General features: G+C 42.6%; 2 protein-coding genes across 10 annotated transcripts in view; both read left to right on the top strand.

The window, feature by feature from the left end:
* OSBPL9 (oxysterol binding protein like 9) overlaps window positions 1–16,157 on the top strand; it is a 142,316-nt gene that overhangs the window by 81,604 nt on the left and 44,555 nt on the right. For all 9 annotated transcript variants that reach the window (XM_073357740.1, XM_073357739.1, XM_073357732.1 and 6 more), the window contains 2 exons: window positions 3,685–3,714; window positions 11,241–11,291. In XM_073357740.1, the coding sequence (XP_073213841.1) occupies window positions 3,685–3,714; window positions 11,241–11,291 (81 nt within the window). The remainder of the gene's footprint in view (window positions 1–3,684; window positions 3,715–11,240; window positions 11,292–16,157) is intronic.
* On the top strand, window positions 5,611–7,981 carry LOC140916296 (uncharacterized). Its single transcript, XM_073357742.1, has 3 exons — window positions 5,611–6,064; window positions 6,161–6,545; window positions 7,129–7,981. Exons 1-3 carry the CDS (start codon window positions 5,987–5,989, stop codon window positions 7,647–7,649), a joined length of 984 nt encoding a protein of 327 aa, XP_073213843.1. The 5' UTR covers window positions 5,611–5,986; the 3' UTR covers window positions 7,650–7,981.

Genomic DNA, 16,157 nt, shown 5'->3' with positions numbered 1-16,157 from the left:
ACACCATGTTCTAAAAGGACAAGGTTCAGCTCAAGGCTCACCCGGCTTTTCTCCCAAAGGTTGTCTCCCAATTTCACATCAACCAGGACATCTTCCTTCCTGTATTCTACCCTAAGCCACACTCCAGTGCCAGGGAGGAAAGGCGTGACTCATTGGATTTCCGCAGAGCACTAGCCTTCTACATCGAGAGAATGAAACTGTTCCGAAGGTCCATCCAATTATTTATGGCAGTGGCAGGCAGAATGAAAGGTCTTCCTGTCTACTCTCAGCGTATCTCGTCATGGATCACGTCATGCATTTGGGAGTGCAACAACTTGGCAAAGGTGCCCGCTCCTTCGATCATTGTGCACTCCACCAGGGTTTAGGCCTCTTCAATAGCATTCCTGGCACAGGTTCCCACCCAGGAAATCTGCAGAGCAGCAAAGTGGTTCTCCATACACACTTCCACCATGCACTATGCGATTATCCAGCAAGCCAGAGATGATGCGGCCTTTGGAAGAGCAGTGCTCCAATCAGTGGACAGCTCTGCCCAGACCTCCAGAATTTGGCTTGTCAGTCACCTGATTGGAATTGACATGAACAGGCACTCGAAGAAAAAACGGATACTCACCTTCTCATAACTGTTGTTTTTCGAGATGTGGTGTTCATGTCCATTCCAATACTCTCACTCCTGCCCCTCTGTCGGAGTAGCCGGCAAGAAGGAACTGAGGGAGTGGTGGGTTGGCAGGGCCCTATATTGGGCGCGATGAAGGCGCAATTCCATGGGGCGCCCAGGCCGACCCTACAGACACTACTAAGGGAAAAATCTGAGTCTTGCGAGCTGCAAGTGACTCTTTAATGTGTGTCCTGCGGCTCCTTGTAGCACATGGTATTAAAACACTGTGTGATTTAGTTATTAACCAATTGTAGTTGATAAAATAATACTCATTTTGCTGTGAGAATTATAAAATCCCCCATCATACTGTTTAAATATGAATATTATAGCTGTCAAACAATTTTTTTAAAATCGCAATTAATTGCGAGATTAAAAGAAGTTGTGGTTAATCACAGGTTTAATCACATTGTTAAAGAATAATAAAATGCCAATTTAAATTTAATGTAAATATTTTTGTGTGTTTTTCAACATTTTCAAATATTGATTTCACTTACAACACAATACAAAGTGTACAGTGCTCATATTTCTTGTTACAAATATTTGCACAGTAAAAAATGAAAAAGTCGAAGCATGAAGGGGCATACCAAAGTTTAGCATGTCTGACACATAATTACCTTGCTATGCCGGCTACAACAGTGTCATGCAAACTCCTGGTCTCACTTTCAGGTGACGTAAATAAGAGGGCAGTATTCTCTCCCGTAAATGTAAACAAACTTGTTTGTCTTAATGATTGGCAGAACAAGTAGGATTGAGTGGACTTGTAGGCTCTAAAGTTTTACATTGTTTTGTTTGAGTGTAGTTATGTAAAATAAAAATCTACATTTGTAAGTTGCACTTTCATGATAAAGAAATTGTACTACAGTACTTGTATGAGGTGAATTGAAAAATACTGTTATCTTTTTTTTACAGTGCAATATTTGTAATGAAAAATATAAAGAGAGAACTGTACATTTTGTATTCTAGGTTGTAATTGAAATCAGTTTGAAAGTGTCATTTGAAAATGTAGAAAAACATCCAAAAATATTTATAATAAATTTAAATTGGTATTCTAGTCTTTAACAGTGTGATTAAAACTGCAGTTAATTGTGACTATTTTTTAATATAGTTAATTTGCTTTAAGAAAAGGAGTACTTGTGGCACCTTAGAGACCAACGAATTTATTTGAGCATAAGCTTTCATGAGCTACAGCTCACTTCATCGGATGCATGCAGTGGAAAATACAATCGGGGAGATTTATATACATAGAGAACATGAAACAATGGGTGTTACCATACACACTGTAATGAGAGTGATCAGGTAAGGTGAGCTGTTACCAGCAGGAGGGGGGGGGGGTTTGTAGTGATAATCAAGGTGGGCCATTTCCAGTAGTTGACAAGAAAGTGTGAGGAATGGGGTGGGGAGGGGGAGGGAATAAACATGGGGAAATAGTTTTACTTTGTGTAATGACCCATCCACTCCCAGTCTCTATTCAAGCCTAAGTTAATTGTATCCAGTTTGCAAATTAATTCCAATTCAGCAGTCTCTCGTTGGACTCTGTTTTTGAAGTGTTTTTGTTGAAGAATTACCATTTTTAGGTCTGTAATCGAGTGACCAGAGAGGTGGAAGCGTTCTCCAACTGGTTTTTGAATGTTATAATTCTTGACGTCTGATTTGTGTCCATTTATTCTTTTACGTAGAGACTGTCCAGTTTGACCAATGTACATGGCAGAGGGGCATTGCTGGCACGTGATGGCATATATCACGTTGGTAGATGTGCAGGTGAACGAGCCTCTGATGTGATTAGGCCCTGTGATGGTGTCCCCTGAATAGATAGGTGGACAGAGTTGACAACAGGCTTTGTTGCAAGGAGTATGTTCCTGGGTTAGTGGTTCTGTTGTGTGGTGTGTGGTTGCTGGTGAGTATTTGCTTCAGGTTTGGGGGCTGTCTGGAAGCAAGGACTGGCCTGTCTCCCAAGATCCGTGAGAGTGATGGGTCGTCCTTCAGGATGGGTTGTAGATCCTTGATGATGCATTGGAGAGGTTTTAATTGGGGGCTGAAGGTGACGGCTAGTGGCGTTCTGTTATTTTCTTTGTTGGGCCTGTCCAGTAGTAGGTAACTTCTGGGTACTCTTTTGGCTCTGTCCATCTGTTTCTTCACTTCAGCAGGTGGGTATTGTAGTTGTAAGAACGCTTGATAGAGATCTTGTAGGTGTTTGTCTCTGTCTGAGGGGTTGGAGCAAATGCGGTTGTATCGTAGAGTTTGGCTGTAGACAGTGGATCATATGGTGTGTCCTGGATGAGAGCTGGAGGCATGTAGGTAGGCATAGCGGTCAGTAGGTTTCCGGTATAGGGTGGTGTTTATGTGACCATCGCTTATTAGCACCGTGTGTCCAGGAAGTGGATCTCTTGTGTGGACTGGTCCAGGCTGAGGTTGTTAAGTTCTTGAGTTAACTGAGAATAATTGACAGCCCTAACGAATATATAGTACTGGCGGGTAAATGAAACAATGAATCACACTCCTGTGGCTCTTTTGAGTAATGTTGATCGCTAATTTGGGTCCTGAACCACTGAGGTCTGAATATCACTGCGTTAAGCTATAGTCTTACAGGCTTTCTTGCATTACAGCTGTAACTTATACATATATTTTACCTTATACCTATGCTTTACCTGGAGCCAGTACCTATACCTATAGGCTACATAACAATGCCCTTTCAGGTTAAAATTTTCAGTATCACGTATTTCAGTGAATAAGTCTTGTCAGCTGAGCATTAAGACTGAGGAATTACTGTGAATGGTGGATGTATAGTGCTTGGATGGCTCTCACCTGATCATGTTGCTGGTTTAGTTCTTAATATGATTTTCTCTAGTACATTACAAATAATATGCTTTTTTTCGTACATGTCTACACATACAGAAGTTAACATATTTTGTTTAATTCTTTAGGTATTTAAAACTTGTAGTGTTCTAGTCCAATATGTAATAAGGGTGAAACTGGGGGCTATAATTCTTGTTTTAGCTACATTATTAAAAATATTTGTTTTGTTTTCACAGAAAATAGAAAATCTCAAAGAAACAACCAATGTAAGTTTCTTTTAACTTTTGCATCTATTATATATAGACTTCACAGCGAAAAGTCTTATATTTCATCCTGTTTAAATCTTTAAAGTTCTAAAAAGTATGACAGCAGAAAAGGAATTTGCTGCTTTTACAGCTGTGCAGGAACCAGATATTTTGTTTCGTGGGGAGTTTCACAATTTTGAAACCTTAGATTCCATTTCAGAATGGAAGAAAAAATGTTAAACATTTCCTGAAAACAAACATTTGGAAAATTTTTGTTTCAGGACATTTTAAAAGTTTCATTCAGATTTTGACTTTTTGATATTTTTATAGTAAAACTAAAAACTTGAAACAAAATGTCACTTAGAAACAGAAAATTGAGACTGTCCATTAAAAAAAGGTTGAATTGAAAGAACAGTGTTTTCCAGGGGAAGAACATTCCATCAGAAACTGTGTGACCAGCACTAGTGTTTTGTTAGCAAGTGTTTGTCTTTTTCTAAAAAGGGCCAGTAAGGGTATCTCTGTTTAACTTTCATGCCATTGAGAACCCACTTCTCCAGATCTTTCTTGGGCTTTTTCATGTGATCCTTTTGTGGTTTTCCTCCAACCTTGCTGACACTTCATTCAGAGATACCATTGTTAGGTTGTCTTCCTTCTTCCTGTTCTGTTGTTCTCTGTGGGTCTATCCTTATTATCCCTCCTGTTTTCCTCTTGCACTTACCCCAGGTAAACTCAGCTATTCATAAAAAGAAAAGGAGGACTTGTGGCACCTTAGAGACTAACAAATTTATTAGAGCGTAAGCTTTCGTGAGCTACAGCTCACTTCATCGGATGCATACAGTGGAAAATATAGTTGGGAGATTTTGTATACACACAAAACATGAAACAATGGGTGTTGCCATACAGACTGTAACAAGAGTGATCAGGAAAGGTGAGCTATTACTGTGGGGAGGGGGAAGACACCTTTTGTGGTCGTAATCAAGGTGGGCCATTTCCAGCAATTTACTAGGACAGTAGGAAGGGAAATAAACAAGGGAAAATAGTTTTTTATTTTGTGCATAGTGATCTCTCATTGTGACTCTTCTCAGAGTAACAGCCGTGTTAGTCTGTATTCGCAAAAAGAAAAGGAGTACTTGTGGCACCTTAGAGACTAACCAATGTATTTGAGCATAAGCTTTCGTGAGCTACAGCTCACTTCATCGGATGCAGTGAGCTGTAGCTCATGAAAGCTTATGCTCAAATACATTGGTTAGTCTCTAAGGTGCCACAAGTACTCCTTTTCTTTTTGTGACTCTTCCGACACTCAAATGTACCTGTCTGTTCCTAACCTCTTCCTACTCTTTCTGGGCATCTCTTCCTGCTTGTCTCCTTATCAATATTCCCACCCTCTCTGATTGTCAAGCTGTGGGGTTATCTTTCATTTCCTCCCTTTCCACTTCTCATATCATATCCAGGCTTTCAGCAAATCTTGTTTCTGTTTCTATTAAAGTTTCTGAAGTCTGTCCCCCTCTCTATATCCCTGCTGTTGAATCACTGGTTCACCCCTTCCCCAGTCTCCCTGACTCTCCTGTGTTCAGTATACCCAAGGTTTAGCAGTTAAAATTGTGTTCTGCTCCCTCCCCATATCCCCTTTGAGATCATGTCAAAATCCCTCTTCCACAGATCTATACACTGGCTCATAAGTAAAGATGACATTTGAACTTTGATACTGCACACACATAAGCTATTACCAGCAGGAGAGCAGGGTGGGGGGAGAGAAAACCTTTTGTAGTGATAAACACCCATTTTTCATGGTTTGTGTGTATAAAAACATCTGCTGTATTTTCCACAGTATGCATCCGATGAAGTGAGCTGTAGCTCATGAAAGCTTATGCTCAAATAAATTGGTTAGTCTCTAAGGTGCCACAAGTACTCCTTTTCTTTTTGCGAATACAGACTGAGCCCTGGTTTACACTAGGACTTTAGGTCAAATTTAGCAGCATTAAATCGATGTAAACCTGCACCCGTCCACACGATGAAGCCCTTTATTTCGACTTAAAGGGCTCTTAAAATAGATTTCCTTACTCCACCCCTGACAAGTGGATTAGTGCTTAAATCGGCCTTGCCGGCTCGAATTTGGGGTACTGTGGACACAATTCGACAGTATTGGCCTCCGGGAGCTATCCCAGATTGCTCCATTGTGACCGCTCTGGACAGCACTCTCAACTCAGATGCACTGGCCAGGTAGACAGGAAAAGAACCGCGAACTTTTGAATCTCATTTCCTGTTTGGCCAGCGTGGCAAGCTGCAGGTGACCATGCAGAGCTCATCAGCAGAGGTGACCACAATGGAGTCCCAGAATCGCAAAAGAGCTCCAGCATGGACCGAACGGGAGGTACGAGATCTGATCGCTGTATGGGGAGAGGAATCCATGCTATCAGAACTCTGTTCCAGTTTTTGAAATGCCAAAACCTTTGTCAAAATCTCCCAGGGCATGAAGGACAGAGGCCATAACAGGGACCCGAAGCAGTGCCGTGTGAAACTGAAGGAGCTGAGGCAAGCCTACCAGAAAACCAGAGAGACGAACGGCCGCTCCGGGTCACAGCCCCAAACATGCTGCTTCTATGATGAGCTGCATGCCATTTTAGGGGGTTCAGCCACCACTACCCCAGCCGTGTTGTTTGACTCCTTCAATAGAGATGGAGGCAATACGGAAGCAGGTTTTGGGGACGAAGAAGATAGCTCACAGCAAACAAGCGGAGAAACCGGTTTTCCCGACAGCCAGGAACTGTTTCTCACCCTGGACCTGGAGCCAGTACCCCCCGAACCCACCCAAGGCTGCCTCCTGGAGCCAGCAGGCGGAGAAGGGACCTCTGGTGAGTGTACCTTTTAAAATACTATATCTGGTTTAAAAGCAAGCATGTGAAAGGATTACTTTGCCCTGGCATTCGCGGCTCTCCTGGATGTACTCCCAAAGCCTTTGCAAAAGGTTTCTGGGGAGGGCAGCCTTATTGCGTCCTTCATGGTAGGACACTTTACCACTCCAGGCCAGTAACACGTACTCGGGAATCATTGTACAACAAAGCATTGCAGTGTATGTTTGCTGGCGTTCAAACAACATCCGTTCTTTATCTCTCTGTGTTATCCTCAGGAGAGTGAGATATAATTCATGGTCACCTGGTTGAAATAGAGTGCTTTTCTTCAGGGGACACTCAGAGGAGCCCATTCCTGCTGGGCTGTTAGCCTGTGGCGAAACAGAAATGTTCCCCGCTGTTAGCCACGGGGAGGGTTGAGGGGGTAGCCACGCGGTGGGGGGGAGGCAAAATGCGACCTTGTAACGAAAGCACATGTGCTATGTATGTAATGTTAACAGCAAGGTTTACCCTGAAAGAGTGTAGCCACTGTTTTATAAAATGTGTCTTTTTAAATGCCGCTGTCCCTTTTTTTTTCCTCCACCAGCTGCATGTGTTTCAATGATCACAGGATCTTCTCCTTCCCAGAGGCTAGTGAAGTTTAGAAAGAAAAAAAAACGCACTCGAGATGAAATGTTCTCCGAGCTCATGCTGTCCTCCCACACTGACAGAGCACAGACGAATGCGTGGAGGCAAATAATGTCAGAGTGCAGGAAAGCACAAAATGACCGGGAGGAGAGGTGGCGGGCTGAAGAGAGTAAGTGGTGGGCTGAAGACAGGGCTGAAGCTCAAATGTGGCGGCAGCGTGATGAGAGGAGGCAGGATTCAATGCTGAGGCTGCTGCAGGACCAAACCAGAATGCTCCAGTGTATGGTTGAGCTGCAGCAAAGGCAGCTGGAGCACAGACTGCCACTACTGCCCCTGTGTAACCAACCGCCCTCCTCCCCAAGTTCCATAGCCTCCACACCCAGACGCCCAAGAACACGGTGCGGGGGCCACCGGCCAACCAGCCACTCCGCCACAGAGGATTGCCCAAAAAAAAGAAGGCTGGCATTCAATAAATTTTAAAGTTGTAAACTTTTAAAGTGCTGTGTGGCATTTTCCTTCCCTCCTCCACCACCCCTCCTGGGCTAGCTTGGTAGTCATCCCCCTATTTGTGTGATGAATGAATAAAGAATGCATGAATGTGAAGCAACAATGACTTTATTGCCTCTGCAAGCAGTGATCGAAGGGAGGAGGGGAGGGTGGTTAGCTTACAGGGAAGTAGAGTGAACCAAGGGGCGGGGGGGTTTCATCAAGGAGAAACAAACAGAACTTTCACACCGTAGCCTGGCCAGTCATGAAACTGGTTTTCAAAGCTTCTCTGATGCATACCACGCCCTCCTGTGCTCTTCTAACCGCCCTGGTGTCTGGCTGCGCGTAACCAGCAGCCAGGCGATTTGCCTCAACCTCCCACCCTGCCATAAACGTCTCCCTCTTACTCTCACAGATATTGTGGAGCACACAGCAAGCAGTAATAACAGTGGGAATATTGGTTTCCCTGAGGTCTAAGCGAGTCAGTAAACTGCGCCAGCGCGCCTTTAAACGTCCAAATGCACATTCTACCACCATTCTGCACTTGCTCAGCCTGTAGTTGAACAGCTCCTGACTGCTGTCCAGGCTGCCTGTGTACGGCTTCATGAGCCATGGCATTAAGGGGTAGGCTGGGTTCCCAAGGATACATATAGGCATTTCAACATCCCCAACGGTTATTTTCTGGTCTGGGAATAAAGTCCCTTCCTGCAGCTTTTGAAACAGACCAGAGTTCCTGAAGATGCGAACGTCATGTACCTTTCCCGGCCATCCCACGTTGATGTTGGTGAAACGTCCCTTGTGATCCACCAGAGCTTGCAGCACTATTGAAAAGTACCCCTTGCGGTTTATGTACTCGCCGGCTTGGTGCTCCGGTGCCAAGATAGGGATATGGGTTCCGTCTATGGCCCCACCCCAGTTAGGGAATCCCATTGCAGCAAAGCCATCCACTATGACCTGCACATTTCCCAGGGTCACTACCCTTGATATCGGCAGATCTTTGATTGCGTTGGCTGCTTGCATCACAGCAGCCCCAACAGTAGATTTGCCCACTCCAAATTGATTCCCAACTGACCGGTAGCTGTCTGGCGTTGCAAGCTTCCACAGGGCTATCGCCACTCGCTTCTCAACTGTGAGGGCTGCTCTCATCTTGGTATTCATGCGCCTCAGGGCAGGGGAAAGCAAGTCACAAAGTTCCATGAAAGTGCCCTTACGCATGCGAAAGTTTTGCAGCCATTGGTAATCGTCCCAGACCCGCAACACTATGCGGTCCCACCAGTCTGTGCTTGTTTCCCGGGCCCAGAATCGGCATTCCGCCGCATGAACCTGCCCCTTTAGCACCATGATGCATGCATTGGCAGGGCCCATGCTTTCAGAGAAATGTGTCCATGTCCTGATCACTCACGTGACCGCGTTGACGTCGCCTCCTCGCCCGGTATCGCTCTGCCAGGTTCTGGTGCTGCATATACTGCTGGATAATGCATGTGGTGTTTAATGTGCTCCTAATTGCCAAAGTGAGCTGAGCGGCCTCCATGCTTGCCTTGGTATGGCGTCCGCACAGAAAAAAGGCACGGAATGATTGTCTGCCGTTGCTCTGACGGAGGGAGGGGCGACTAATGACACGGCTTACAGGGTTGGCTTCAGGGAGCTCAAATCAACAAAGGGGGTGGCTTTACATCAAGGAGTATTTCAGGCAGGACTTCATGGAGGGTTCCAATAAGAAATGGTGCACCTAAGTTATTGTTCTTATTGGAACAAGGAGGTTAGCCTGGCCTCTGATTGATACATGGCTAGATTTACCTCGCTGCACCTTCTCTGTGAGTGACTGCAGTGTGACCTAGAGGAATGAGTCCTCTAGACAGGGGAGGGGGGGAAGCAAATGAGTACAAAACAAATCTGGTCTATTTCTTGTTTTGATCCACTCCATCTGTCTTTTACATCTTTGGCTGGCAACAGACGGTGCAGAAGGACTGCATGCCATCCACATCTCATGGCTGCTCGGCAGAAGATGGTACAGTACAACTGCTAGCCATCGTCATCTCTTGCCTGCCCAGCAGAAGATGGTACAATACGACTGCTAGCCATCCTCATCTCTTGCCTGCCTGGCAGAAGATGGTACAGTACGACTGCTAGCAGTCCGTATCGCCTGCCTGCTCACCATAAGATGGTTCAATAGGACTGACTGCAGGACTAAAGAGAATGACCTGGTCAAGTCACTCCAAATTTAGTCCCTGCGCCCATGTCTGCCCAGGCGCTCCCAGCCGATGTGGCCAGGAGCACCTCGGACACGACGAGGACGGCTACCAGTTGTACTGCACCATCTGCTGCCAGAAGGTAATGGGTTGCTGCTACTGTGTAGCAATGCCGTACCGTGTCTGCCAGCACCCAGGAGACATACGGTGACGGTTACCTGAGCGGGCTCCATGCTTGCCGTGGTATGGCGTCTGCACAGGTAACTCAGGAAAAAAGGCGCGAAACGATTGTCTGCCCTTGCTTTCATGGAGGGAGGGAGGGAAGTGGGGCCTGATGATATGTACTCAGAACCACCCGCGACAATGTTTTAGCCCCATCAGGCATTGGGATCTCAACCCAGAATTCCAATGGGCAGCGGAGACTGCGGGAACTGTGGGATAGCTATCCACAGTGCAATGCTCCGGAAGTCGACTCTAGCCTCGGTACTGTGGAAGCACTCCGCTGAGTTAATGCACTTAATGCACTTAGAGCATTTTCTGTGGGGACACACACACTCGAATATATAAAACCGATTTCTAAAAAACCGACTTCTATAAATTCGACCTGATTCCGTAGTGTAGACGTACCCGAACAAAGCTGTTACTCTGAAACCTGCACACACACACACACTCTCCCATCACTCCCCACTGCCAATCTGTATTATCCTCATCTCCTCCGCCGTCTCACCTTCCTGCCATTTTAACATGCTGCTCTCTACAATACAGACAACAGCCCTGTTTTCTGTGATAAGTTTCTTCACACTCCTTCAAACCCACTTCTTTCACCTTGCTCTCCAGGTTTGACTCCCTCTCTGGTACAGTCTGCTCCTCTCCTGTTCCTGTCTCTCAGAATTTCCTTAAAAATATCAGAACTTGCGTGATTTGCTCATTATCTAGAACTTGCTCCTCCTTTCTCTTTTCCCTCCCTTCCTTGCCCTCTTAACTTAATCTTCTCTGTCTCTATAATTTAAGTTATGGCTTTGGATTAGGGGATATCTTGGTTGTGGTGGTTTTTTACCTGCATTGGTATGACATTTACATGGAAGCTTATTCATAAATTGTTTCTCTTAAGTTTTAAATTGGTTTCCCTTCACTCTTGCTCTTGTGTTGTGTTATATGTTGCTTGTATAGTTTCTTTCAACATGCCATATTGACACGTTTTTTTTGCATGTTCTGTTGTAAATAGGAAAAGGAGAACAATAGATTGGGACTCTACCAGCCATGAGTGGCCCTTCTTAACTCCTTAGCCAAAATCTTTTAGTTAATATTCATCATGATCAATACATTTTTGATAATAGCTTGTATTTTACCGCATTTGTGAGAGAAAGATATTAAATGTTTTATTTCTTTCTCCTAGAGTATGGTAGAATCAATAAAACACTGCATTGTGTTGCTGCAGATTGCTAAAGTAAGTATACTGCTATCCTGAACTTTAAATTGTAAGATACTCTCACAATTGTGAAAACTTGTATTCTCTTTTTTACATTTGCTTAAAATATAAGTCAACACTCTTTTGAAACAATTCTGGTTATATTTTAAAATATGATTGTGATGAATTGGTTCACGGTGCTGACTGATTTTAACTTTTGTTACTGTATTAGAGAGTTCTATAGGAAATAAATGTGTGTGAAGTTCATACTCAAAACTAGACATTACTCTAGTCTTTTTGCTTTTTGCCAATAAATCATACTTATAAAATTATAAACTGTTATTTATTTTGAAGCTTTTAGATGTAACAGTTTCATTTTGTAATAACTTGCAAATGTTCTTAGATATGTGGGTAAAGTCTATTATGTTGTAAGAAGAAAGCACTTCCTAAGTTTGAACACTTTTAAGGTTCCTTGAGTAGATAAAACAAGAAAAGTCACGCTTGGCTTTTATAACAAAGTTTGCTTCCTGTTTCTGAGTTGATTCTCAGAATGCATTAATAAAAGTAATAATGGCAATGTAGCCAGCAGATCAAGGAGGTACAGTTAAGATGATCTTGTGGTGAGTTCAGATTTTCATGTCTGGTAAGAAGCAGGATGGTAGCAATGATGGTTTTTTACTTGTCTGCCAGTGTTAGCTTATTCTCTGTCCCTGGTGAAGAACCTGATGGGTTATTCACTCAAAGTAACCCGCTATAAATTATAAAATTGATAGCTAGAGTGTCATAGCACAATAACTGTAATATTACCAGCATTGCTTCCAATAGGAACAGAATGTATGGTGACCTGCTGCAGCCCTGGGTTACTGACTGTCACTGATGTTACTTTGAACCTGCTTCTGAGTGGCATGTAACCTGGGATACTCTTTATTTGTCCTCTATACTTGCCTTGGGGTACAAGTGAACAGGACACCTCCTCCCAATATATTAATTTCTTGAAAGGGTATTTTCAGGTAGTTTAGGCCCAAAATGTAGGTTTTACAAAACCCAACCTTTTAAAATGCCACCCAACTTCTATATTAAAAGTATTACAGTGAAGAGGGCTTGCAGTTTGGCTAATGCAGTGTTATTAGTCATGCAGGACCCAGAAAGTGAAATTAGCAATAAAAGTAAATGAAAAGTAAATAAAAGTAAATGAAATGCACTCTACTTTGCACTTCACACAGATCGGACAAGAATGAAAACAGCATATTTTTAAAAATCCCTTTTAATATCTAAATTCTGATCCAACACGGTTCTTATAAGACCTTAATATTTTATTAACATAGATAAGGAATTTTAAAACATTTTTATTCCCAACCTGACATTGGGCCTTTTTGAAGTAGAAAATTATATTATATGAAAATAAAATACAGGAAATGCACTCTGGCTTTTCCACACCACTTTGGAAAGTGTTCGGTATGCCTCTTAAATTCTGTTTGAGTATTTAAAGTGTTCTTTCTTAAAGTTGTAGTTTTTTGGGACTTACTTGCTCTATTTAGATTGTTAATTACAACACTGTCCAATTTACTGTTTTACGTGCTACTAAACACAGGCCCCTGTTCTGCAAAGAGTTGAGCATCTGCATAAGTATTTGCAGGACTGAGGCCTTGGCAACCTAAGCACACCAACTTGTAATGGAGCTCTTGAATGCTTTTAAGAAAGCATCGGCTGTATTCTAGACTAAAAATATTTTAAAAAAAGTTTTCAAAGATAGTGCTCCTGGGCTTAATCCTGTAGTGCCAAGTACATCCTGTGATGCATTGATGCCACTGGGAATTGGGAGCACTTGGAACCTCGCAGGATGAGATCCTTCTGTATTTAGTGTCAGTTCAGGATTTATGTGAAATTCAGTATGCTCAACTGTCGTCTTAGTTAACTTTTTTTTTTCCAAATCATTTTCAAGGGTAATGTATGAACAGCTTTGATTTCTGTTGTAGAGGAGATAAAGTGAGCATGTCCTTAATTGCTAACTAGACAAAATACAGTCAAACTAATTTTAGGAAAACTGTGAAATTGGTGTGGGGGGGAAATTGCATTAACTGCCATGTTTATATGGAATAACAATATTTTAAAAGTTAAAAAATAGATCAAATGTGTTAATGCAACTTTTGTGTATTTAAAAACATGGTTACAATTCAGATTGGATTTATAGTAATTGTCTCAAAGGCCATGTAAAATTTGTTCCATGTAAACCTGGAGCTAGAAAAGCCTATTCCTTGGGGTTTTATTTGTAGATTAAATTTAGTCCAAATCTTGACTTGCCAGTTTCCTTATGAAGAAATGTAAGCTTTTAGTGTTAAGGTATCTGTTGGAGAAACAGTATTTTATGTCCCCTTCTGGTCTTTAGTTTCAAAACTAAATACTGTGTGCTAAAATTGTTAAAGCATAATTTAAGGTAGTTTGCTATTGTCACATAGGTTCAGTACATACAAAATTTTGTACCTGGTTTTCATCCCTGTGTAGCTGTACCATTGCTGCCAATGGTGTAAGGTCGAGTGGAGAGCGTGCACGGGCATATTTAGCCCCATGTCAACGAATCCTGTTCAGAGTTAGCTGACATTGTGATGAACGTCTATGCCTGGCTTATGCTATAATTTTCACTGTAAATAGCACAAGTGCAGCTGCACTGTAGTTGCTAAAATGGGCAACGTTTCCTAATGCAGATTCTCCCTAGGAGGCATTGAAACCTAATCTTCTTCAAGGTCTGTCACAACTTGACTGAGTTGGCTCTTTGTCCCTGTTAAATATAAAATTTCCAGATCTCTCTCATGACCAGGGTGGGTTATGGGGAAGGAGGACAGATGTGGCCTATAATCTTCAACTGATACCGATACAAACGTTTGAGTTTTAGTAAGTGGAAAAGCCTGAAGTAGCAGCACCCTCATGGTGATTGGGGCTCTGTTGTTCTAAGTGCCGTACAGGTGTAGAGTTCTACACAGTTTGTGCCCCAGTGAGCTTACAAATGTAGTATTTGCCTTTACTGAATTGGACCAGTGTTCCCTCAAGTCCTTCCTTTAGCACCGGTAACTAGCTGGTTGCTCATTTAAAAAAATAAGAGAATTACTGTAGATTTTGAGTTTTGCCAGCATGTACTCTTTTTTTATACTCATTTAGGACTTCTGTAAATAATTCAGAGATAAGTTTTTTGTTTTAATGTTCGGTTTATACACAAACTGGGAAAAGTTAATTGAACATAGAGAAAATATCATATTCCCTACAAGTCCTCCCTCACCGTTTTAATTCCTGCCTCCGCCATCTTAAACGCCCTTCACGTGTACATATAGTTTGTGGCTGCACAGTACTTCTGAATCCTTTAGAAAGCTACATAGATCTTCTCTTGAATTGGTTTAATTTCTGATGCAAACGTTAGCAATTAGTCCTGTTCATGGCACTTGGATTTTTGTACAACTGCATTGCATTGCATATTGAGGCTAGGTCCATTAATGGCTATTAACCAAGAGGTCCGGGACACGACCCCATCCTCCCGGTGTCCCAAAACCTCTACCTGCCAGAAGATGGGATTGGATGACGGGATGGATCATTCAATAATTGCCATTTTCTGTTCATTCCCTCTGAAGCATCTGGCATTGGCTGCTGTTGAGAGACAGGTTACTGAACTAGATGGAGCATTGGTTTGACCCAGTATGGTCATTCTCATGTTCTTATCCTTTACTTAAAGACAGTTTATTGTCTTGTGTCTGAACTGGTAGCCCTGAAACTGCTTATTGATGTCACTATTATGCTTCCATTTAGTTCTCTATTCTATAAATATTTGAGATTCCAGCATTATTCTCTTTCCAAAGCCACAGAGGCAAAATCTGGCTAATTTCTTTTTGTAGATTCATGGGCCAAGGCCAGAAAGGAGCCCTGTTACCTTCTCTGACTTCCTGTATAGCACAGACCATAGAATTTCTCCAAAATAATTCCTAGAGCAGATCTTTTAGAAAAAATCCAATCTTGATTTAGAAATTGCCAGTGATGGAGAATCCACCATGACTCCCTGTAAATTGTTCCAGTGGTTAATTACTCTTACTCTAAAAAAAAAAAAAAATATTTACACCTTATTTTAATCTGAATTTGTCTATCTTCAACTTCCAGCCACTGGATCATGTTATACCTTTCTCTGCTAGATTGAAGAGCCCTCTGTATAAATAAAGACTGAAATTGCCCCACTTTTTCTTGCACGTGTAATGGATCTACATAACTTGTGTTCTAGCAATAATATGTAATATAACTACACTTGTATGTGGAAAGCAGATATTATGCTTTTATTAACTAAGCATACCCGCTCTCAGTAGCTAGAAACTTAGACTTTTTCTGCTAGTAGTGTCGGTGTGGGTGCTGCACTTCAGGTACGCATGTGCCCCTGTGCCTTTGATTGCAGATTTTTTGGTAGCAGTGCCTGTTCTGCCCCAACCTGCGCCCTACACATCCTTGTGGCCTGTGCCAAGGCTATATAGGGCTGCATGGGCGAACGACCCTCAGTTACTTCTCAACTTGTATATATCTATGAAGGCTGCCTTCTTGGTGACTATCACTTCTACTCAAAGGGTTGGAGAGATGAGGGCTTAGTGGCAGATCCTCTCTTTACTTTGTTATCCACGAAGGTCTTTATGACCTCATCCAAAGTTCTTACGTAAGATGTCCTCTGAATCATATCAAACAAACTACTCGCCTTCGAGGTTTTTTCCTAAGCCGCATGTCTGCTCAAGAGTCTGCTTTTCATAGACTAGATCGGGGTCGGCAACCTTTCAGAAGTGGTGTGCCGAGTCTTCATTTATTCATTCTAATTTAAGGTTTTGCATGCCAGTAATACATTTCAACATTTTTAGAAGGTCACTTTCTATAAGTCTATAATATATAACT

The sequence above is a fragment of the Lepidochelys kempii genome, chromosome 8 (genome assembly GCF_965140265.1).
Source record: "Lepidochelys kempii isolate rLepKem1 chromosome 8, rLepKem1.hap2, whole genome shotgun sequence".
Classification (NCBI taxonomy): Eukaryota; Metazoa; Chordata; order Testudines; family Cheloniidae; genus Lepidochelys; species Lepidochelys kempii.
The sequence above is the reverse complement of the archived record's forward strand: the minus strand, read 5'-3'. Positions and strand labels throughout refer to the sequence as shown.